Here is a 26,577-nt window from a genome sequence, read left to right as displayed (position 1 = left end):
TCACCTATAGCCCTAACTGTAACCATATATGCAGATTTGGTGGCAGCAGGATTGGGCCCATAGGGCCAAAGTTTACCCTTATGATTTAGTTAATTTTGTTGATGAATAAAAGGATTGAACACAGCTACAGACATCAGCTGAGACATCTCACAAGACACGCGTGGAGCACAGCCTTAGAGTCCTGTGAGAAGAGGACAAAGAAGCCCATGGTAGCCAACAGTGAGACAGCAATGGCCGCGAAGTCCCACGCATCAAATCTTGATATTCCCAGGACAAATATTAAAGAACTAAATGAGCTTGTCCAGGTGGTCCCACACACTGCACCTCACAGTGAATCCCCTGAAGTAACAGCCAGCCCACCAAGTGCCAATGCCAGGCAAAGCTCTGAGCTGCATTAACATTCCTAGTACCTTAGGGACCAGGGGACATTGAGTCTAATTTTGCAGGTGAGGAGACTGAGGCCCAGGGATGCTGAGCATCTTGGCTGCAGCTACCCAGTCCATGATGGTCAAGTACACGCATTTGGAAGCAGCAGGGGTAGAGAAGGGCAGAGCGAGGCTCTGTTCCTTCCTCCTCTATTGCACTCACTGCTGCAAAAATAAGATTTTTTACAAGGCCGGTCAAGTGATCTACAGTGAGTAAGTACTCTCTCTTCGACCCAGTTCTAAAGAGCCCCGGGCGTGCACCTTGGCAGGAGCTCTGTGGCTTGCTTACCCTAATTGCACACCTGCAGTTTTGTCACACGTATCTGTTCACACTCCGTCTGTGCACACTTCATTGCTCTAGGGGAGAGTGGTGTGTGGCTCTTCACGGCTGACTGTCCACGAGGAACAGGGACCTCGGAACTTCCTTTCCAGTCAGTCTTGGATCAGTGATGTAGTGTCCTTTTCTGTTCAAAACAGTTCCTCCCAGTCATCAGAAGCATCCTGTTTTCTAGCCTCTTGAGATGTCGTTCTTCTCTAGAAGGTGATCTGTGGTGGCCCGGGGAAAGCTGAGGTGCCCAACATGAATATGAACATTTCACGGAGGACTCGGGTTCACTTGTCTTTCTTCCGTCATGTATGATCTCCCCACAGCACGAAGCTTTGTTCATTGCTCAAGGTGCAAAGTGCAGTTTTGGGGTGCAGAGGATTAACTGACCACCGCTTGGCTCCTTTTCCAGAACATTCTATAGAACGAGTATCAGGACCTTGTTCCATCCCAGGAGACAGAGCTTCCCTGCTGTGGGTCTTCCTTTTTCCACAAAGATGTAAACATGGTGGCGACCCTCCTTCTGTTGCAGGCTTTTCTGACATGCTACCTCTCAGTTTATTGGATGTTTATTCCTAGGCAAGTATGTAGAAGGGATCTTCACCATGCTCTTGAGTACATTTCAGGTGCTCTCTGTCTAATGCATCTGGACTATGGGAGTCTGGAGCACAACCCTTCAGCCCCTGAGGCTTGGAAACATGGCCAGTGGGGACACTCTTAGGATTTAGAAAGCTCTAGTTAGGGGGATTCTCAAGTTCCGTGCTGGAGTCGCGGTGACTGAGAAACCACAAATTGCCATAAACACAATGAGTTTTCTGAGAGAAACCAAAGCAGCAGATTGCATGTGCTTGTTCTCAGAGTCAGACCCCCAGCCTCCTGACATACTGTGTGAAATCAGCTCAGACCCTCCCTGAGTCTCAGTCACAGCCCTCTGCGTCAAGGGATGCAGAGGGACAGTAAGTGCATGCCAGTTTCAGAACTCAGTCCATGTTGCCTTCAGGGAAACTAGCTTGCTAAGAAAAAACGGAGTATTGTATTTCCTTGTTTTGTATAAAAACTGATAGCTGTCAGTCAGGGCTGGATGGTGGGGTGTGGATGTGAGCATGGGGAAGTGTCAGTCAGGGCTGGATGGTGGGGTGTGGGTGTGAGCATGGGGAAGTGTGGGACGGCAGCAGCAGCAGCAGCAGCAGCAGACCCAGCAGTAGTTACTGTGGCTGCTACACAGTGACAGTAGTATCCTTAAGAGCAGGAGCTGAGCTTGAAGGGCTGGGGGATTGTGGGCACTTCTTTCTGGTCAGTAGATAGTATGTGATCGGATCTCTGCTAAGAATATATGTTTAAAAGAGTCAGAATTTTCATTTTTGTGAAAGTTTGGATAATTCCATTTTTTGCAGCAGGCAGGTCTTCTTGTGTGAAGAGACTGATTCAAGGAAATAAATCCATAGGGCAGGTAAGATAACAATGACATAATTTCCTGGCTCCATGGAAATCACCTCTTCAGATACTGTCATCATCTCAGGACATCTGCAGATTAGTTAATTTCTTTTTCTCCTTAGGAACCCTTAAGTGCTCACTGGCTGGATTCCTCACTGTCAAGCAGACCCTGAAAACCTTGCTTTTATCATTAGATGATCTAATTAGATAACACTTTAGCTATTACACTTAACTAACAGTGTGGTTTGAATAAGAATGGCCCCCACAGGCTCACACATTTGAATGCTTAGTCATTAGGGAGTGGTATCATTTGAGAAGGATTAGGAGGTGTAGCCTTGTTGGAGTAGGTATGGCCTTATTGGAGGAAGTGTGTCACTGGGGGATGGGGTGGCTTTGAGGCTTCCAAAGCCCATGTCAGGCACAGTGACTCTTTTCCTGCCAGTTGTGGATGCTGATGTAGGACTCTCAATCTCTCCAGCACCATGTCTGGCTGAATGTTGTCATGCTTCCTGCTATGATGATAATGGACTAAAGCTCTGAAACTGTAAGCCAGCCACAATTAAATGCTTTCTTTTATAAGAGTTGCTGTGGTCATGGTGTCTCTTGACAGCAATAGAACAGTGACCAAGACACCAACTAAATATTTAAGTTCTAGTGTCTGTATCATCCTTTGGAAGCATCCTCCTTCAATCTTGACATCCCAAGTTCTCAAGAGATTCATATTGCAAATGTCATGTCATCTAGTGCTCTTCAAGCGCTTGTGCAGAAACTGAAGGCATGAGGAGAGCTGGAGTGTGTGGGTGTCTCCTTAGTGAAACTGACTGTGTTGTAATTGATATAATCACCAGTCAATACTGTTAAAAGTCTGATGCTCAATAATACTAATTTTGTATGGTGGACATACAAAATTATTTTATATTTGAATGGTTTTACATATGCCTGATATTCCTCTGTTAAGTTGGAACAAAGAAAATCCATGTTTAAGGACTTGTTCATCCCCTAGCTCAGATGGTCTAAATGACTGGGCTGTGGCATCCAGAGGAGCAGTCAGTGAACATTCATTCCAAAGGATCATAGGCAAGGTGTAGAAGCAATGTCTGGGCAGTGTATACACACATACACACACACACACACACACACACACACACACACACACACTCCAACATTCTCAAACACTGCAAATGATCTGTGCTGATAAATCCAGTGTCCAAATCCATCTAGTTTATTGATTTTTTTCAATATTATAGTAATGATGGCTAGTGGCTAAATGAGGTGTATAATCTGTAGAAATTCTAATATGTATAACAAATCTTTGTAATAGGTAAATGTATTATGCCCAATTCAAAGGTGGTAAAACTGAGGTTCAAATGTACCAAAAATATGCAAGGGCAGGTGACAGAGTCATATGCTGAGATGCATCATTTATGTGGTCACAATGAGAACCAAGATAGAGTGGCAACCTCCAGTTTTGTGGTAGCCCCTCAGCAGCACCCTTTACCCAGGCAGGGATCAGGGCCTGGCTTCAGAGACAAGCAATGCTCCTGCTGACAGACAGACTGAATTCTGAGTGCAGGCTGTTGGTAGCTTGAAATTGGTGGATGGAAATCACATTGATAACTTCATAAAGAAAACACAGATCTTTGATCCTTTTTTAAAAATTAAAAGCCATGGTGGGAACTATGGAAATGATGGTTCAAATTAAACAGCACAGATTCTTCTTTTCAAAAGTCAAGCCAACAGCTGAGAGACTCAGCACGCCCAAAGAAGAAGAAAAACAAACAAGGAGACAAAACAACAAAACACCCCCATCCCCACCCACTGCTAGACACAACTTATCCCATACACCACCACTGGCTCCACAATGCACCCGGAAAGCACAGAGCTGGCAGCAGCGGTTACATGTACCTGAGGTCTCACAATGACTTGGATAGAGATGAGCCAGACTGAATGAGTAGGTGAAAGAAGCCTGGAACAGAACCCGGAAACACCCTTTCTTCAAAGTACTCATGTCAGGAGTACATAGCACCGCACAATTAAGAAACAGAACTTTGTAGGAAGGCTGACTCCAGCAAACCCAGGCTCACCAGCTAGACTTCCCTTAGGAAATGTTGGTGTGCCGATTCTGTGGATGAAGACAACGAGAAGAGAGAGTGAGACAGGGCAGTGACTGGAGCTGGGAGAAGCATGGCCGAGAATCCCAGACTATAATTACCCTTCTGGGACTCCTCTTCAGTCTCATGCCCTCCAACCAGCAAAGGCCTGAAGTACCTAACTGCAGAGTGAGGAAACTGTAGCTCAGAGACAGGCCCAGCCACCGGGTTTATTTGAACAGACCATCAAACCCTACAGATGTTGTCGGGGCTGTGAAACAGATCAACAGGCTGTGATCACGGAAAGGAGGCAGAATGCAGTAAGGGTGATAGCAATACAGAGCAAAGCGGATGGAGAAAGACACTTGTTACGTGGTCCGGGCCTGAGCTGAGCGCAGGCAGAGGAGGAGAACACCGAGCTTAGAAGGGAGCTGCACAAACAGCTCAGACTGACTTCATGAGGTCTCAGGGGGTCTTGTGATCGTGTTCTCACCCCGAGACACTGTTTATACAGTGATGGGAGGATTTGTTTGAAAGTGAGGCTTTAATATAAAATACAACCCAAGGAATATTGTTTTAATATACATGGGAGCTTCATGGAAGTAACGGAAGACTGCATGATTCCTCAGAAACTTCACTAATGAAATAAACGTTGTGTAAACAGACAGGAGGGGACAAAGGATGAGAAAATGCTAAGATTCAGTCATCTTATTAATACTTGTCAAAAGTCATGGTCAAATAATAAAAGGCAGGAATAATCCTTTTCTCCTAGACTCTCACATTGTAAGGGAAGATGCTTGAAAAGCACTGTTTATTTATAGGCGATTCATTAATTAAATGCCTTAACAAATCACTAAAATGTAGCTTGTATTCTTATAAAATGTTACTATAAACTACAAAAACCAGTCATTAGGGAGGATATGGGAGGAGCTGGAAGGGTGAAATGGGAGATGGTTGTGATCATATTTCATTATATACATGTACGAAATTTTCAAAAAGGTTTGGAAACAGTGAACAAAAATACATCTATAGTCTAAATATGACTGATTTTAAGATATGGCAGGAAGTGTGAGATACAAAGGAAACATCTGGTAGATGGATGGCACAATAAACAGATTGATCCAAAGTGACCTTACCTGTGGCTACAGTTCATAAAAGTAGATTACATTTATACATAAAAAGATATTCTTCACTTGATCAAACAAAACCCACTGACAGAATATGCACAGCTATTTAAAAATAAATAGTACCGGAGTGCATCAGCCTGAACCAAGACAGAGGACACAAAGCTGGTTCCATCATGTTCATGCCACATAATACAGACTGCAAGACAGAAAGCTGCCTCAGAGCTGAGGATGGTCCCCATTTAATAACAACAGCTCACGGCAGAACTACAACCCCAATGGCGTGGTACAATTTTAAAGTCAATTAGGAAGTAAGTTTATGAGAAAGTGTTGAGAAATGGCCAATTGTAATGTGGGGTTTTGATATACAGGGCAAACAGAAATAAGGGTATGAGGGATTTAAATTGACACCCTAGGCATTCCATCTGATGGTCATGTAAATGACCTTTCTACAGAACAGAGCACCGAGCCCCTAAAGCCTGCCATTCCCCAGCTATGGAAGAAACCCCCCAAAATGGAATAATATGAACTCTTCTTCTGCAAAGTAAAAATGCTTGAAAGAGAGAGAATCTCCATCTGGAAACTTCAATAAACTTAAAAGTACAGAGACACAGCTTTAAATAATTTTAGGATCGGAGAAAAAAGTAATGGGACCAACTGTGCCCAACATCCTCCAGTGTCTCGTGATTTTCTCTCCAAAGTCCTAATTCTGATTAAAGCTTCCAGTGAGCAACACATGCAATGATCATGTGAAAACAGACACCGGTTGGCAGTACAGCCTGCCTATCTGGGTGTCAGCTATGTATGCTGCATGTAGATGTCTATCCTCTACCTTTCTACCTGTCATCTATCTATCTATCTATCTATCTATCTATCTATCTATCTATCTATCTATCTATCTATCTATCTATTATCTATCTGTCATCTATCTATCTAATTATTATCTATCTATCATCTATTACATACCTATCTATTTATCTATCTATCTATCTCTCTATCTATCTATTATCTATCTCTCTATCTATCATACATCTATTATATCTATATATGTAATCTATAAATATATTCTCTATCTATGAATTGAGTATCTAAAAATCTGTGTCTAAGATCTAACATCCATTTTTCATCTATCATCTATCTATATGTCTATGAATTTATTGATCATCTGTGTGTCAGTAGCTCTATTTATTCTGTATATTTACTCATTTCTATAAGTATTTGAGACATGTGTCATGGGTTGGAATATCAGGTGACAGTTATATTGAGTATGGAGGGAATATGGACGTTTTGGAGTCAGTCAAACTGAGACCTGGAGACCAGAAGAGTGAAAATATTATGAGAGATTTATATGTGTTTTAACATGAGGAATTTCCTAAGTTTCCTGAAAAGCAGAAATATTTTAAATCTCCAAGATATTGTTCTGCTTTTGTTCACACATATACAAACACACATACACACACACACACACACACACACACACACACACACACACACACACACGCAAAGGCTCACACACGCAAAAATATATCCATCTGACTTACATCATATACTAGCAGGGTTGATAGGTTTATAGTGAGGATGTTGTTAATTAGTATGGAGTATGTGGTGAATCTCTGTCTCTTTTTTAATTTAAATTTTTTTCATTTTATATACCAATCCCAGTTCCCCCTCCCTCTCCTTCTCCCGCCCCCCACCTTCCTCCATCCCACCCCCCTATCCACTCCTCAGAGAGGGCAAGGCCTCTCTTGGGGAGTCAACAAAGTCTAGCATACTAAATTGAGGCAGGACCAAGCCCCTCCTCCCTGTGTTAAGGCTGAGCAAGGTGTCCCACCCTAGGGAATGTGTTCCAAAAAGCCATTTCATGCACTGAGATAGGCCCTGGTCCCACTGCCCAGGACTCCCCAAACAGATCTAGCCACATAACTGTCATCACATTCAGAAGGACCATGCATGTTCCCCAGCTGACAAGCCAGAGTCCATCTTCTTAATTTTTATGAGTCTAAACTGCACAGGACCAGATCAAGCCCAAGGCACACTCTGCTCTTTCTGTCTGGCTCAGCTCAGCCTGTGGGACACTCAGATAAGAGGTGGCCAGTAGTGGTCTTTTATCAGCCTACTGGGCTGTATGGCAAGCTATATGACTAGTGCTACTACAGAATATTGTCCCCAGGGTTCATGGATTCTAAGAACATCCCTTCACCCTAGTACAAATCCTAGAGTCTCAAAAAACCAACCAACCAACCAACCAACCAACCAACAAAAAACAATCCAAAAATATCTTTGGAGACCCTAGTGACTGAGGGTTCATCAAATCCTGTCTAACTTCTGGCTAGCCATGAGATGTGATGTGGAGGAACCATGGCTGAGGTAGGGCTGGTGGCCTAGAAAAGTAGTAGATCCCCACACACATTGGGGACATCTCTGTTGAGATGGCATCATCTTCTGGAGAAGGCTCTGGCAGAGGCAACTCCAAGCTTAACTGTTATATGTGTCTCCATTGCTATGGAGATGGGGGATGTGGATTCTCATGGAGCTCTGTAGAGAGCCGACAACATGCCCTCCTGTAGTCATGAACCTCGGCAGGGCACTTTCTCAAACTGAGGATCCATTTGCTATACCTTGTGGATCGTCACATAAAGATATTTTTGGATTGTCTTTGTTTGTTTTTTGTTTTTGTTTTTCAAGACAGAGTTTCTTTGTGTAGCCCTGGAGATCCTGTAACTCACTCTGTAGACCAGGCTGGCCTTGAACTCACAGACATCTGCCTGCCTCTGCCTCCCGAGTGCTGGGATTAAATGTGTGCACCACCACCACCCTGTCACAATGGTCTTTATTAAGTGTCTGAGTTCCCTTGGCTCTGTGAAGGGACCAAGTGAAGCGAGAGTTTCATCATCTCAAGTGATTTTTCACCTCTCCTTGTGACCTGACTGCATAAAAACCCAAGACAGCGAAGTCCTAGGATCAGGTCTTACATGGCCAGTGGCTCCTGTCTCTCAGGAAACTCCCCAACCCCACATCTCAGAGAACAGAGGGGTGGCAGTCTCCAGGGCAGAAAGGAGATGACAGACAGCCTGGCTCACCCGTGCACAAGAGTGTGACAATACTCCAGGCAGACCTTGGGATGGCTCTTCAGTACCCATCACTAGTAAGTATGTAGTAAACAGTAGCGACTGACACCAGTGACTTCAGGAGAATCCACCACTGTCACTATAGACATGCTTATAAAAACATCAGGATGCTAAGGGAAGAACTCCTTCTCACAGGTGAAGGAATTTCCAGGCTATTTATCACCCCTAAAGTCTTTTTCCTGGTCCTACATAAAGGCAGTTCTTGTTCCATCTGTCTCTTTGCTGAAATGAAACAGGAGCTGGCAATGATCACTTCTCAGGCTCCAGACTCAAGAGCTCCAATGATCTGTGAACCCCGAGCCTTCTTACCTGGGAGGACAGGCTGACACTTTGCAGGGCACCAGCCCTGTGACAGGTCGTGTCTTGGGGTTGCAAAAGGATGCATTCACTTGCACCTTCAGGTCTCTGTAGCATCCCTCCTTTGAGTTCATCTTGCCTGTAGAAAGGGAGCATGTGATAAAGACTTGCAGTCATGCCCAGAGATAAAAGTGCAGAAGAGCTAGCAAAACCATCTTAAAAATCTTTTGAAAAACCTTAAGAATGCTTGCATGCCTTTGTGTGAATGTCCAATATTTCAGAGTTTACATATTTCTCTCTATCTTTAAATTCAATATGTTTTACACTGAGGGTATAGCTGAGGGGTAGAATGTTTTCCTAAAATAAGCACAAAGCCTAGGCTCAATCACCAGGACTGTCATGAATGAATAAACAAAACAATAAATAAATTTAACATAGTTTTACAAACAATGCTGTCATTCATTTAATGAAATAACATCATTTTACAAAAGAAGCTAATTCCCCAACTATATTAATTTAGTTAAAATTCATATATGAATACTACACTTATATCATTTTCATCCCTTTCATTTCTACTTCCATACCCCCTCATTTCTTCTCAAATTCATGACTTCATCATCTTTAATTATTATTGTTAATATAGGTAACCTACTGAGTTGATTTAAATAAATACTAATATTAATTATGTTCATCTCATATTTCAGCAGAGGGTAGATCTTTTAAATGATTAGGGTTCTGGTCTTTTACAGCTACATTCTTACAACTTTACATCTCAGGCCACGAGAGTCCAGGATATGCGTCCTTCAAGGACATCCCCTTACTTTTGCATCGGTGCTAAAAACACCCGGGGCACCCCTCCTCTCCTATGAGTTCCTGTGCTTTCAGTGTATCCAACTCCACCCACCCTTCCATCCTCGGGATTTCCTTATGTGTGTGACTCCTGCAGAACGATCCTCAGAGCAGCTGAATTTAATCTTTTCCCAAAGGTTCCTCTACTAAATACTGTAGTGGAAATAATTTTCTACTCTGTTAGTTGCACTAACATGAGACCTTGGGGACTGAACTCTTGCATGAGTTTGGGGGAATAAAAATCCATATTGAAATGAGAAGATGTGCAGGTAATAAACACTGATGGCCCACCTTCTCAGGTTTCAAATGTACAGACATGAAACCCTGTATGCATGAGTACACACCCCAGGAGGGTGTAGAGAGGAGATGGCTATGTCTACCAGGAGAAGGCAAGTGTCCTATGCCCAGGGCCCAGGACAGACGCTTGACCCTAGTGCCCTGATGGAGAGGCTATGGGGGGGGAGGGTGAGTGCTCCTTGGTAAGGGGGCTTCTTTGTTTCACCCTGAACTATAAGCATACTTGAAGACACCTGTGTGGTGTCAACCCAACTCAGGTCCACTGAGGAAAGTGTCTTCCCTCTCTAGAACACACACTCTTTTTCTTTCACTTATTTTCCTTTAGGTGGTAGGGAGATAAGATTGAGGATAGACACTCAGTTTGAATTTATCAGACTTTTGGCCAAGGACACAAGGACACAGAGGTAGTGAATCAGCTCAAAGGTAACTGAAACACAGCATCATTTCCAGCTCATCTCTGCCACCTTGTTCCTCTGGTAAAGTTCCAAAGAGGGAAGCAGTCATGCCGAGCTTCAGAACATTGTCTCACATAAGGCAAAGGTAGGAGGGTGTAATAGACAGGTCTTGTGCAGATGGGGAAGTGTAGACAATTAAAGCAGTAGGACCAGAGAGTCCTGCTGCTTTCCAGGAGCTATCTCTGTAACACTGCTCTACAGGACACACACTTGTGATATCACACTGAGCTCCCTTGTGGATCATTTCATATAACAGGATTACAATCTTCCATCACCACACATGGAGACTAGGGAAATCCCACTCCAGACTGAGTGTGTTTTTGTGGTTCCAACATGTCTAAAACCAGGGCTAGAAGGATGGGTCATTGGTTAATAGTGCATACAGCTCTTGCAGAGGATTTAAATTCATTTCCAAACACCCATGTTGAGTAGCTCACAATCCCCATATCCTGGAGATCAGTTCCCTCTCGGGCCTCCTCAAGCACTTCCCACCCACCCACACACAAAGGCTCAGGTCCCAGCCCTGGTCATCAATATGCATTTAAGAAACAATGAGTTCATAGAAATACCCACTTCGTTCATGGAGGTGTCCTGGTATTCCACACTGATATTGGCTATCTACTAAAAAGTCACTAATTCATGTTCATGAAATTCAATGATGTTTCACTGCCAATCCAGACACAAAGGGACAAAACCATAGTCTCTTGGATCTCATGCATTTACCTGGATAGCTTTAAGAAGTTTTATTCTCAGATCTCAACTTCAGCATTTGCTGAGGGAAGGAATTTATGAACAAGTGAACAAATGATTTGATAGTAATAAAATAAGGGCAAGGTTGATAATTGAAAATTTCTCTTCAATTTTCCAAGTCTAACTTCTGAATTAATTAAAGTATAAGTACCAGAAGAAGAGAGTATTAAGGAAAGATATGAGAGGTTTACAAAACCCGTCTTAAAGCTTGTTGGGGACGCTTGAGTCATGTTTGAGGTGAATGTATTCATCTGAAAGAAAAGCCTCATCCCCAGAAATGCCCATTGTGTATTAGAGAGCTTGGACCATTGCCACGAGCCCTGCTTTGTAAACATTTCAGTATGGAACAGGAGCTTATGATTAGTTGCTTGAGACACACTGGACCAACTGAATCACAGAAGAAAGGTTCAAATACATTTCATGAAAATTTGAAAAAAAAAAAAAGCTGATACCTTTATGAAGTAAACAGCAGACAATTGAGTTCAGCATCAAATTTAAGTCTCCATTCTGGGCACAGACCCCATCAGATCACAAGACTCTTGGCTCTCACTGCCACACCCCAGGGGTAGGATGAATGTCCATTCAGGGCCCACAGAGCAGGAAAATTGAACTAAAGTGTGATGGTGCCATGAATAAAGAACAGAGATTAAGGAGAAAACAAAGTAGCCAGAAAGGAAGGTGGAGACCAGTGGCTGCTCATGACCACCAGGACACCATTTCCCTAGAGAGTCAGGACAGAAGATCAAAGGGCTGTTTGTAAACCCAGAAGGAGGACCCTTACTGCTGATGCCAGGTGACAGGTATTGAACCAAGAGGTGAAGACATTTCGAAATGTCTTCTCTGATTTGGGAACTAGATATCTGTAGATAGCTAAGAAGATGATGCAACACAGCATATTGAAAAGTCTGTATGAGACATGATTTTGAAAGTACAGAATATATGAATCAAATTTTCCTCCAGGCGAGGAACCGTGCAAAGCCATTGAGAAAGGAAGACACAGTCAAGAGATATTCTTATCAGACTCATGAGCAGTTCATCATTCTTCAAGAACTGGAAATAGGAAAATGATACTGATGTATAAGCTATTTTCAGGCAGCATATAATTTAAACCATTCTACTTGGATTTTGGGATTTAGAAAGCTCCAACAGCATGAACGTACTGAATAATTTTACAGATTTAGGGAAACCAAGGATTCCATTCTGAAGTCCATATGTCATCACACCACATTTTTGGTAATAAGATCAAGAGAAACCAAGTCAGAACCGGGTTGGAAGTTTCCTCCCTGTTGGCTAATTCTCAACATGCTAGAAGATGGTCTATAGGATAAGGTGGATGGGATTGTTATCAGCAGTCTGACTCAGAGACCCCATGTGCAAAACTTGAGTACCCAGGAAGGAAATACCTAGCAGTGCAATAGTGGCATTTAGTGTCAAAAGTAATCAATCATTTTTTGACTGGATTCCTCTGACTGACAGCCATAGCATGGTTGTTACAGCAGCTGTGATTACTTGTGCAATATCATGCCTATAAACACCTCATCATAGAAGACAGGAAGACTTGTAAGCCCCATACTCACCTGAGGATTTATACACAGCTAATGTTTCATGAGAGGGAGGGGCCTTTTCTTTAGTAGTGTAGCCATTGGTAAGGGGTTTATGTCCTGTGAACAACTCTGATGTAACTCACTGAGTCACACAAGAATGACATGACATTAGAAGAGGGTGCTACTTGGGAAGAGGAAAGGGACTAACTAGAATGAAAGACCAAATCAGGGGATAATATGATAGAAATATATTTCATATATGTAAAAAGATGTATGCCATTAGATTCCATTGATTTCTCAAACTCTGAAGGTTCAGAAGTGGAGAGAATACATTCTAATAAACTACTTCATCAAGATGACCACTTTGGATGAATTGGTGGTTAAATGTAGGAGAAGAAAAGTCCTCACTTCAAAATAAGTCACATTAATTAACAGAAAATAAATATGGACATTGCTTATGCCTTCCAACAGAGGTTCCACAAGGGAAATTAAGGAGATGAGACTAAATAAATCCTTAATGGCCATGAGCTGCATCACCTGTAGGTGAGGTATACATTCATGTGTCAACAAAATATTATAAAAAGGAGGATGGTGGAGGAAAACATTTGTTTCCTGGATACAAGTCTCTTGTGGACTGATGGGCATAACTCTCTAAAGTGGAGTCATGGCCAGTAAGATGCGTCAGAGGGTAAAGACACTTGCTGTTAGGCCTAAAGACCTGAGTTTGGTTTCTTGGACTGACATGGTGGAAAGAGAGACCTGACCTCAACAAGTTGTCTTCTGACTTCCTCATGTGCACCATGGTGACATGTGTACATGAACATACAAACACACACATAAATCACATGTAAGTAAATGTAACTTTAAAAAAGTACATCCATCTGGAGTCTGCTGGAGTGGGAAGACCATGTACATGGTACTCAGCAGATGAGTTCAAGCTAAGTTATCTGCTAGGTGGTCTTGGGCCATTCCCCAAACTTTTGGTTGCTATAGAGAGAGACAGCAATACCAACATCTCCAAGATGCTGAGGGTGACTGAGTCCTGGCGTTTATCATCACATAATCCTCAGCTGTACAGAGAAAAGGCAGTCTCAAATGTTTTTCAGAAGTCACCTTGGAATCTGAGCTGGCTGCAAGAGTCCTACTCTGAACCCTTTGTGGTTTCTACAAGATACTATATATGAGACCACAGTAAGTGCACATAGACGATAATGTGGGATTTTTATCTTGACTGCAATGAGCGTAGCATGCTCCTTGGAGGTGCTGAGAGAGAGAGAGACAGAGAGAGAGAGACAGAGACAGAGACAGAGACAGACAGAGAGAGACAGAGAGACACACAGAGAGACACAGAGACAGAGACAGAGAGACAGAGAGAGACAGAGAGAATTATATGACAGTTAGCTTATTGCCAACTTGACTGGCCTGGAGAGTCTCAATAAGGGCCTATATTCTATACATATATGTTGAGTTGACCTGTGTAAATGTCTTTGGGAGGCTGTCTGAATTAAGTTAAGATAATATGAAGACTCAGCCCATTGCAGATGAGCACCATTCCCTAGGCAGAGGGCACTAAACCATATATGAGTAGAGAGACTGAGCTGAGCACAGGCAAGCTCTCAGATCTTGACTGTGGGTGTGATGTGATAGATACTCCAAGCTTCTGCCAACAGTGATGGACTAGAACCTAGAACTGTGAGCTAAAACCAACCCCTGCTCCTGTAAGTCAGTTTTTGCTGTGATCTTTCATCATAATGATAGACACAAAACAGGATCAGACTGTGAATCTGCATCAATACAAAGAGAGGTGTCTCTGGTAATCTGAGCCCTAGGATGTGATTTCTAAATGGTGGCCCTTCTTCATCATGTGCACATGGCCAGAGGCTTAATGTGTCTTCAGAACACTCAACCTAAGAGTCAGCAAACCTACTTTCAGAAGCTCATGGAACTTTTTCTAAAGATGGATGATACATTAAACTACAAAGAAAATTCCCAAAATAAAAAAAAAATGAAATAATTTCTTGGATCTCTCACTCTTAAATTTCTATGCTAAGGTAGTAAGTCTGTTATCTACTATGTCTTTCTGCCATGATGTTTATTATCATGATCAAGATAGTTTTTATAACATTCATAAAGTTTCTTGGTGGAGTTGAGTCTATGAGTTGGTGACAAATTACTTTACAGTTAATTTTATGAATAAGATTGAATTAAAAATCTCACACTCTATCACTATATTTCCATGTATGATTCTGTTTCTCATCACCAGTGGCCTGATTTCATTCAGTACCCACACACCACCTCTAGGGCAGCATAAGAAGTGACCTAGCCCCTGTATAGGAGGCAGAACACTCAGAGCACATGATGGCCCATGTGTAGCCAGGCTGGGCTTTTGGTACCTACATTGATTTGGTACCTACATACCTCCTCTGGGGCTGCATAAGAAGTGACTTACCCCCTCCACAGGAAACAGAGCACTCTGAGCGTACGATGGCCCATGTGTAGCTATGGTGGGCAGCTGGGGTCTTCTTATCACTTGACCTTGGCAGTGAGAATTCCCAGGCCACACCAGGGTTCCTGCCCTGGAATAAAAGCTGCAGAAGAAGAAAGAGAAAACATAAAGTGAATTACAATTAAAATCAATGGCTACCTGATAACTAGTATATAAAATAATATCTTAAAAACTAATCATATGATAGATAAAACAGTGTCTATTTTCTAATGTCTGTCTGATACATGCTACAAAATTATCTTCTAAAACCAGGAAGAATACACACAAAATAATAAGTAAATAAATTGAGTGAAACCTGTGGAGAACTAAAGACATTTCAAGACAAGCATAACTGAAGCAAGGCATGACCATAGGCAGCCATTGCAGAGGAAAGTTAAAGGAACATTATACAAGGACAAGGAAGAAAGGCAGAATCCATTAAAAACACTCAGGGAAGAATAAGTTTTATATGAGGAAGAGATAGAGAAAAGGAGACATAGGAAAACACTGCAAGGTCCCACATAGTAAACCACCAAAACCCTAATACTAATAAAGGAGAAAGAAATGGAAAAAATGAATATACTAAGAAAAGAAAAAAATTACAGAGCTCAATAAATCCGTCTCAACAGAACACCTTTAGGTCTCCAGTTGAAAGATGTGGAGCAGCTGGTTGAACTAAACAGTAAGAATGGATTGTTTGTGTGAAACTGGCAAAGATGCATCCATCCTGAAAGTGAAGGTGTGGAAGTGAGGCAGAAAAAAACATCAGGGAAGGCTATGCTCTTTGATAAATTGACATTAATCCCAAATTAGAAGAGATAAAGAAGACTGGTACATATTAATAAAGAAAACAGTCCATCAAGGTGAGATAAGAATCATGTATACATGGGCATCAAACATTGATCAATCCAAATTCACAAAAAAAGCATCAACAGGCATAGAGGCACTGGCCGGTCCAGCAACAGCAGTAGTGGGTGACATCAGGGCCACACTTTGCACACGTGTGAAAACAAACTGACAAACAGAACACACAGACAACAACAAAAGCAACAGAGAAAACTCGAACTCATACCATATAGCACAGATCATAGGAACCTAACAGATACCTGAAAACTGTATCAGCCAAGAGACAGAATAAACCCACCCTCAGAAGCCAATGGAAATTATTCTAGAAATATACACAAAGAAGTAGCTTCTCTCCAAATGTTGAGCATGCCAAGAAAGAAGTCAGGGAAACAAATCTATTCATAATCCCTTAAAAAGAATTCTGAGGAATAAACTGAACTGAGTGGCTGACAGACCTCAATACAGAAAACTTCAAAACTCTTCTTAAAGAAATTGAAAAGTAAACTAGAATGTATAAAGAGCCAATGTTTCAGCAGAAATAACCATGTGAGAAAGGCTACACTATCAAGAGCAATCCACAGATGCTGTACAATCCCTGTCAAAATTCCAATGACATTCTCCACAGAGATATGAGAAATAACTCTGAAACTCACTAGAGAGCATAAAGCATCCTGGATGGCCAACACAACCCATACAAAAATATCGACACTGGGGGCATCACAATTACTACTGTAAGCCTATATTCCAGAGACATAGTAACAAAACCAGCTTTGTATTGGTAAAAAATGGATATCGAGACCAATGAAACAAAATAAAGAATGAACTAATCTCTTTCAGATAGAGCATCCTGACTTTCAACAAATTTTCCAAAACATACACTGGAAAGAAGACAGCATCTTCAATCCTGCTAGGAAATCTGCATATCCATGGTAGAGCAATTAAACTGGGCTCACAGATCTCATCTCATTTAAAAGAAAACACAAAATGGATTAATGGCTTTAATTATAAGATCAGGAGCTCAGAAATAGCCAGAGGAAAACATAAAGACTACGTTCACAAGAGAGTTGTAGATAAAAAGTTCAAAAAGGCTTCCATAGCTCAAGAAATAGCAAAAGCTGGTGAATGGAACTGCACAATATTAAAAACAACAGCACAGCAGATAAAATAAACAAAACCTAGAATAGGACAAAACAAATTATGATTATGACTATGATTATGATTATGATGTCTTTTTTTCCAGTGAGAAAGAAACTAAGGATATGGAATTGCATGGGGGGGGGATCTGGGAGGTGTTGAAGGAAGGAAACTAATCAGAATACATTGTAAGAAAAAATCAATTTATAAAAGAAGAGCACAGCAGAAGAAACCATCTCATCGTTAGGAGATGAGTGACAGGAAACTCACTGCTCACAAACACCAGTCCAGTGATTGATATCTAATACATACACAGAGCCGTGGAACCCAACTGTGTAAACATAGACCATCCAGTCATTATACGAGCCGATGAACCGAACAGACAGTGACCAAAAACAAGATATACAAATGACCAACCAATGCCAGAAAGTGTCCAGCATCCCTAGGCATCAGTGGAATGCAGATTAAAGTTGCTCTAAGTTTATCATCACAGTGAGACGATGGCTGTCATCAGAAAGAAAAGTGATGCTTGAGAAACATTGTCAAGGATATGAGTAAAGTGGAGCCCGGAGAGACTACTGTTGGGAAGAAAAGTGACAAAGCCACTGTATAAAGCTGTGTGAAGTTTCCTCACCGAACTAATGCTAGAATATCGTGTGATATAGTACTCTTTGATGTATACAAAAAAGGAATCTAAGTCAGCACACCACAGAGATGATGCATGTACATACATGGTTATTGTAGCACTATCCACAATGACCAAGATGTTGAATTAGTCTAACTGTCCATCCATGGGCAAGTGGTACATATACTATGTGGTACATACACTCTGTGGTACATACACTATGTGGTGCAGACACTATGTGTTACATACACTAGGTGGTACATACACTATGTGGTGCATATACTATATCGTACATATACTATGTGGTGCATACACTATGTGGTACATATACTATGTGGTGCATATACTATGTAATGTATACACTATGTGCTACATACACTGTGGTACACACACTATGTGGTACATACACTGTGGTGCATACACTATGTGGTACATACACTATGTGGTGCATACACTGTGGTACATACACTATGTGGTGCATACACTATGTGATGTATACACTATGTGGTACATAAACTATGTGGTACACACACTATGTGGTACATACACTATGTGGTACATACACTATGTGGTACAGACATTATGTGGTATATACACTATGTGGTACAGACATTATGTGGTATATACACTATGTGGTACAGACACTATGTGGTATATACACTATGTGGTACATACACTATGTGGTGTATACACTATGTGGTACACATACAATGTGGTCCATACACTCAACGGGGCTTTATTCAGCCAAAAAGAAAAGTGAAATTATGTTATTGAAAGGAAAATGCATAGAACTAGAGATCACAATACAAACAAATAAGTCCATCTCAGGATGACAAATATTCATGTTTTCTCTCCTATCTGTGATGTACAAATACATGCACACACATATATGACATGAAAGTAGAAGGATGATGGACTGACAGAATAAACATAAAATGAGAAAGAGGAGAATCAAGACACAGGAATAGGAAGAAAGACAAAATATCATCTTCATATGTGATTTCTGCCTAATACCCACCTTTCTATCTATCATCTATTTATCATTGATTATCTATCTATCATCTATCTATCTATCTATCTATCTATCTATCTATCTATCTATCTATCTATCTATCTATCTATCTATCTATCTATCCATCCATCCATCCATCCATCCATCCATCCATCCATCCATCCATCCATCCATCTATCTATCTATCTATCTATCTATCTATCTATCTATCTATCTATCTAATCATCTATCTAATTATCTATCAACTATCTTCTATCATCTATCTATAACATTCATCTATCTATCTATCTATCTATCTATCTATCTATCTATCTATCATCTATCTCTATTTATATATCACCTTTCTCTATCCAACCATGACCTTAAATCAGAAGGGCACCATATGGATGAAGAACAGCATGAGGGGAAAAGGGACAAGAGAGGGTAATGAGGGAGTGAATACAAAGCATAAGAACACACACACATCCAGCCATATTATAACAAAACCTGTAAGTCTGTGAGCTAAATAAAACATGAATTAAAATAAAGCAGCTATCATCCATAAAGTCTCCTGATAAAGACCCAGAGAAGTTAACACAGGTGAGTACATGTACACACTCATACACCAAGCAAGGGAAGACAATAACAGTAAGTCTACTGCCCCCTTGAGACCATTGGATGGATTGCTCCTGTTTCTGGTAGCTACAGTTCCTACACATACTTGCAATTAGGGGCACAATAATAAGCTCACAAAAGCTCCAGGCCACCAAATCCAGCCCCAGAACCAAAAGCTGGTCTCTACCTCCACAATCAGTGTTTCGTTGGTTGGTCCAGTGGAGGTTAAGCTCTCAGGCTCCTTGTAGGACCGTCTGTAGTTGAAGGTGGTACCTGAAAACTTGTATCGTCCGGGCCAATCCACACTCCAGTGTCCATTCAGGTAATATCTCTTGAGAGAATTGCGCACAGAAATGTAGGAGGTAGATATGTTTGTTTCATAGATGTGAATACTCCGAGCTCCAGAAGGAATGGTTACTACTTGGTAGTATTCTGGATAGAGGAATGCAGCATTTAGTTGAACCTAGTTTCTCCACAATGGGGTGTTTAGAGCTGCTGCTAGTTCTGGGTGTCCTTTTTCATCAGGTGGAGGACAGGTCTTGTAATCTTCCTAAGGGTCATTTTAATTCAAAGAACCTAGCACCCACTTCCAGATAAAACCAGAAGCTCCAGACAAGTGTGGTGTGGGATGGTCTTTCTGTGTGCTGTGAATGTGTGTGGCTACCATTTGTTAATAAAGAAGCTGCTATGGCCTATCACAAGGCAGAATAGAGCCAGGTGGGGAGTCCAAGCAGAGAGACAAAGAGAAGAAGGCAGAGTCAGAGGAGACGCTGAGTGCTGCTGGGGGAGCAAGATGTAATGGACCACAGGTAACACAGAGCCATGTGGCAAAACATAGATTAATAGAAATGGGTTGAATTAAGTTGTAAGAGCTGGTTAATGAGAAGCCTGAGCCATAGGCCAAACAGTTTGTAATGGATATAAGCCTCTGTGTATTTACTTGGGACCGAGTGGCTGTAGGACACAGGAAAACCTTTGGCTACACCAGTGTTTCTCAAACCTTCTGAATGCTGTGACCCTTTAATACAATTCTTCAAGTTGTGGTGATTCCCAATCATAAAATTATTTTTGTTGCTACTTCATATCTATAACTTTGCTACTGTTATCAATTGTAATGTAAATATCTGTGTTTCTGAAGGTCTGATATGATCCCCAAAGAGGCTGCAACCCATAGGTTGAGAACCACTGCTCCGGAAGGAAAGGTAAATGGAGGACCTGGAATCACTCCCTGTTTCCTCTTCCTTAGCATCTCCCAACAGAAGCTCTGACCACCCACCCGCCCCCTTGCTAGGAAACGCATGACCCAGAGTTACTCACGGTTAGTACGGTGATGTTTACTGTAGAGTCCCCTGTGCATCGTGCAGTCTGAGTTATTCCCCTTGCAGACCCCACAGGAGTCCTCGGCAGCATCTGACCCAAGGACATTGTCACAGCCAACTTTCTAGAGGCCCCACAAGGTCACAAATCATTCATGAAAAAAAAAGGACAATACAAGCAACAAAATCACCAACCTCGTGACAAACTCTTCCTCCCACTCCAGCCGAACATGTTTCCAACACAGAATAGTTAACATATAGGTGCTGGATACCAAGTATGTGCACAGCATGGCTGCTCCTCCCCCCCCCTCCCCCGGCACCTTTTTTCTTGTAATATGCTCTCTGTCTTCTGTAGTATCCATCCCCAGTTGTAGCACTTGAGCTTTAAGTTAAAGCTCTAGACTGTGTTGGAGTGAATTTCAGAGCAATACTGACTTGGTAAGATGACTATCAGTGTGTTCACACAAGGCTCTACTGAAGTGGGTTTATAACTGAAAGTGATTGACACTGCATGGAAATTCTCCCCATCAGTGACTTATAGAAGCTGGATTTGTGCAAGGCTGCAAAATTAAAGAGCTTGTCAGTTTTTTCTGTGATGCTTACTGATTTCATATTTCCTATCAATGAATGTCTAAGAATAAAATCCATTCAGAAATAAACCAGTCATGGTCTTAGTTCCATGCTGGGAATGCTCAGGGCCAGACATATTTTGTAATGCTGTTGTGTGTGAGCTTAGATCAACTGTGTCAAGTCTATCATGTATGTGGGTCCCCACAGGGGCTTGAGGCTGTGCTCTATAGAGTATACATTGATATTTCTACCGCAAATCTCTACATGAAATGGGAGGAAGAAAGTCCACCAACAGTTATACATGAGAACAGGGAAAGTTATGCCACCAAGCTAATTCAGGTTTCCCAAATTTCTCCTAGGTTTTTGGGTTAGTTTCCCAGACTTTTGGGTTTTGGATTCATTTGCTTCCTCTTGCCCTGTTGCAGCTGAGGTCTAGACAGTCCATCATGTGGAGATCATAATGATAGTTGAAAAGTGACCCCCACCCGACTGCTCATAACTCTGCCTAGAAACTCTACCCCTTGTAGATCTGCCAACCCCAAACCCAGTTTCTAATCTACATGGCAGTGGTCACCCTTTGTGAGTTCTAGTTCATGCTCTCAGAACCTTGAGATCCCCACTGCCTTTTGGGTATCCCATTGGCTTTCCAAAGCCACTGTGCTCTGCTCTCAGTAACCTTTTGCTCCAATGCACCATTCCAGATAGAGCTCAGGTGTGGATGCTCCCTCCTCCTAGGTACCCACAAATGCTCCAGACCCACATCTAAGAATCAGCTCTCCCCTCTGCTCATGCTCTGTACACACCTCAATCACAAAGCAGTGCCATCAACATGAGCTCTTCTGGCTTTCTCCCCCTGGGCTGGGACTTGGAGGGAAAGGGCTCCTCTCATATGTCTGGTCTTTCTAGCCCTTACAGGATGCCTGGCACAAAGCAGACTGTCTGGAGACATTTGTTGAATGAATAAGCAATCATTATTACCTCACATATCCCATCTATACAAACATTACGGCTATCCTCCGAGCATGGAGTCCCATCTTTCACTTTATTTGACAAAGAAAAGAAGAAATCAAATCCTTCTGCGATACAGTAGAGTTTGCATAAGTCCTGATCTTAAAAAGAAATACACACACAAACACAAATGAGAAAGATACTTAAGCTCGGTTACTTTTGCTCTGAGGTTTAGATAGATTTTTCTTTGGTTGTCTCCCCCCATAAAGTAAGTACCACACAATAACACATTTCAAAGACTTTTTTTTTTTAAAGACAGAGCCTCACCATGCACCCCCGACTAGCCTTGGACTCACGTAGATCTATCTGCCTCTGCCTCCCAAGAACAGAAATAAAGGTATATGCCACCATTCTGGTTGTGGCAAAGAAATTTCAATGTTTATCTTGGGTAAAATCCTTCATATTTATTATTATTATTTATTAATGCTTCACTGTTATTTTTTCTAGTGTCCCTTGCCTAACGGTTCCTTTATGTAGTTGTTGGCACACAGTAGGCACTCAATAAGCATGTGTTGACTGGACTACAACATTCATGATACAAAGATGATGTTACAGGATTGTAAGATGATCAGGAGTGTTTGGTAACACTGAGCAAGATGCTTATAATTAAGATGCAATAAACATTAAGCTTTGTCTTTAAACTGATAGAAGAAGGGTTAAACGGGAACTCCAGGGTATGATGTGTTCTGTAGGAATGCTGGTAGGACCCCAGGGATCTGAAATCCCTCAGGCTTCAAGGCTCTGCAGATCATATGTCTAACTGAAGCTTTCATAGGGACCTTCTCTCTTTCATCTGGATAAAATCAGGACAGCTGACTCTGGAAGCCTCACTGCCTTGGGAATTTTCTCAGGTCTAAGACTCACTCACAGATATTGTGCTGTTTGTTAAGATGTGAGAATTACCTAAGGATTTTACAAATAAAATTTGCATGTGCTTAATATGATTATTTTCACAGACTATCATAGTCAGAGGTAGCACACACATTTCACCCTGTCACAGGTCAGTCCCATTTCCCTCAACTCCCATAGACTGTGTTTCTTCTGGCTGTTGTTTATCATGTTGTTTATCTAGTTTTACAGTTTATACATAAGATCCAAACTAAATCTGCTTTTGGGAGACTGCTTGCAACTCCCTACACAGGTCTGAGTAATTTCAAAATCCACTACTGAAATGCTGGATACATAGCCACATGGAACATCTCTGCTCTTGTACTTCCCCTGGACATCTGCCACTTGCCTGGACAGAATTCTCAGTTTCAAGTAGTGAGATAATTACATGTTCTTTAAATAACCTCGAACCATGCCTCTTGAACTACCAACATTTTTATAATTTTAGCTACTATAGCATAACACCTTGCTCACATCTCTCCCACTGGTCACTGGGAATCTAATTCACTCCAGGAATAAATTTCTTATTGTGTAGTTATAGAGTAAGATTTTATTGCTTTAGTATACTTAAAAAATTATTCATTTTCTATAAAGCATACTATAATTTTCTTTCAGCTTTTAATATTTAAGTATGTCGTGGATGGTGTTTTTGTGGTAACATCAGCATTAAATAGTCATTATGGATTTTTAATAACTACTCATTTGATGTATTTGGCCTGTGGACTTCTGGCCATGGGTCAAGTGCAGGTAATATGCAATGGCAGTGGGGTAGGCCAGATCAAACCAATCCCCTAAGAAAAGAACGTTACGATGGGCTCCCAGGTCTACAGTATCTGTTTGTTTGAACATGGCAGTGCTAACATATGATGTATTAAACACAGGTAATGAAACATGGGGCGCCCTACAGAGTGGGACTGGAAACTTACCTTCCACTTGGGTGTAAGGCTTCCACTTGTACAGCCACCCTCGGAAATGCTTGCTGTTGTACTCGGCACACTGGGCAGCACGGAAGTCTACACTGTCCAGGGGGCATTTCTGACTGTTGCAAAGCTTCAGCGTGCGTGTGGAGCCCTGGCAGAACTTCCCTCCATGAGATGGTCTGGAATGCACATCGTAGCCAGAGATCAGCTCCCCCTGGACGCTATGTTTACTGGGGTGACATAGCTGATAATATCAACTGCTTAGGGTGGGCAGTGAAGGGAAGCATCCTGAATCCATCCTGCGTGTTATGGTCCTGATGCTGGAGGACAAGGTGGAGTTCGAGATTCAGGCTTGTTGTGGACTTGTTCCTTGTCCTCCAGCATCCTCTGGAGGAGGCAGAAAGTGAGATGCTGCTCTTCACACCCTATAGGTGGGTAGCTTTGCTGCTGAGAATGAGGTTGGCTTTCCAGGATGCCTCAGTCAGAGTGAGATACCGAGGCAGAAAGTCAACATCATCTTCTTCCTACTGCCAGTTTCCTTGTGACAAGGCCAGGACATTAGGCCTGTGGACCAAGTCAAAGAATCACTGGACAGCCCATGAGCCTGCTGGTTTCTGGAGAGTCTCCATGAGCCTGGGTGGGCACACTCAAGAGAACAGTGGAGTGATTTTGGCAACTTTGGGGCCTCATGCTTTACAGATAAGAGCAACGGAGTAACATGACTTATTTCTGAAACAAGCCAGAGAGCCCTTTATGTCCCTGGCTAGGTGACTGTCTCTCCCCATCTAGTCCTTGTAGTTATTCTGCTTGTTGTAAAAGTGAAAATATGTGATGAAAAAGCAATGTTTTTTTTTTCTTTCATGAAAGAATTATTCTTATTGGAGTTTTTGGTCCATACTCTATTTCCTTTTTCTTTAAATAAAGTAGCCAGTTAGATAGCATCTTAATTTCAAGTCATGTAGTTAAAACTCAGTTCTGCCCTGACTCTGCTGGCTCTGTTATATTTTACTGGGAGTCAGGAAGTGGTAAGCATCATAAACCACATAAAAGAGAGAAAATTGTTTAGGGAATGGTGTAGTGAGTAGTTGTTCCAGCTTTGACCTTGAAACACTGCCCGTAGTGTGGCAGCAGGTAACTGCCACACCTGCCTATGACCTGCCCCTGGGGCGTGGCCGAGAGGAGACCCCTTAAGACCCGAAATGTGTACATGTTTGCTCTCTTAGTTCCTCATGGTCCTGGAGCCTGGATTACAGACCAAGTTAGAGTTCTCCAGAGAACTATGCTGGACTGTACCTCATCTCTCCCAGATCCTGTAATCGACCCCTTATTGGTTGTGAGTTACCCCTGAAATAAACCTCTTTTAATTACCAGATAAACTACGTGGAACTGCTTCATTAATTACCGCTATAGAATGGAGTGGAATTCCCCTCTCAGTGTTCTCTGAAAGATTGTGTAAGTTATAGTGCTGGTATTAACAAACTTGGATGCTGTGGGAAGGCTCATTCGGAGGGGAGGAAGCAGGTCATGTACATACCTGGGATTGGTACAGAGACGGTCTCTGTGAGATACTCCTCCCCCACAGGTCCGGGAGCAGGGGGACCAGGGGGACCAATCTGACCAATGGCCATGGGTAGGCTTGGGGCCTTCATCACCATACTTCACACACTGTCCTCCACGACACCACTAAATATTTTAAACATAAATTTAAAATAATTTACGTGAGTCCCGCATAGTTGAATTCATTTCTCTTGTATTATCAAGGGGAGGGTGTCTTGTAAAATATGCAAACATTGGCACCTCTACACTCAAGTCACATTTAGTGTTTCTTCATTTATCTTTCCAAAAAGAGCATCACCCAGTGAATCCCTGTAAAGGGAGGATGCAGGGGTCAGTCACGGCAGAAGCCTGAGCTCTGCAGTGTCAATGCAGACAGAAGTGAAAAATTGACATGATCACTCATCTCCGAAGTCATGACCCCTGACTTCTAAAAACAAACCTTCTTTTCCCTTCTTGCATTGTGAAGAGAGTCTCAGGTAGAACAGCTGCAGGAGACCTGGGACTCAGCACCTTGTCATTTCTGGTCAGCACCTGGATTTTACTATAAAACACCTGGGCTCGGGGAAGCCAACTTGTTCATTTAGGGCAGGTTAGATGTCACTTAGCTTTCTGCAGAGATGAGGCAATTGCTCAGGAATCCCATCTCTTCCCATGAGGACTAGGGATGGATGCTATCAGCTCCCCCTTTGTAAAAGAATGGCTCACTGATCTCAATTCCCACTGGACTCCATATGGCATCTTCACCTCCATCACACACACACACACACACACACACACACACACACACACACACACACACTGCTACTTTTTGATCCTGTGCTCTGAAACTTCCTGTAGTATTAGTATGACCTTAACCTCACGGAGCACAGTGATTTGTGATTCAGGGTATCTATTAAGAAGAGGG

The 26,577-nt window shown here is 42.1% G+C and overlaps 1 protein-coding gene across 1 annotated transcript in view; it reads right to left on the bottom strand.

Moving 5' to 3' along the window:
• Positions 1 to 26,577, bottom strand: part of Adamts16 (ADAM metallopeptidase with thrombospondin type 1 motif 16) — a 121,481-nt gene that overhangs the window by 19,984 nt on the left and 74,920 nt on the right. Inside the window, 7 exon segments of the mRNA XM_006987784.4 lie at positions 8,836 to 8,962; positions 15,168 to 15,306; positions 19,602 to 19,846; positions 20,732 to 20,855; positions 22,279 to 22,409; positions 24,123 to 24,295; positions 25,651 to 25,799. Of these exon segments, the coding sequence (XP_006987846.3) occupies positions 8,836 to 8,962; positions 15,168 to 15,306; positions 19,602 to 19,846; positions 20,732 to 20,855; positions 22,279 to 22,409; positions 24,123 to 24,295; positions 25,651 to 25,799 (1,088 nt within the window).

Source organism: Peromyscus maniculatus, chromosome 15 (assembly GCF_049852395.1).
Source record: "Peromyscus maniculatus bairdii isolate BWxNUB_F1_BW_parent chromosome 15, HU_Pman_BW_mat_3.1, whole genome shotgun sequence".
NCBI lineage: Eukaryota > Metazoa > Chordata > Mammalia > Rodentia > Cricetidae > Peromyscus > Peromyscus maniculatus.
This window is presented reverse-complemented; position numbering and strand designations above follow the sequence as displayed.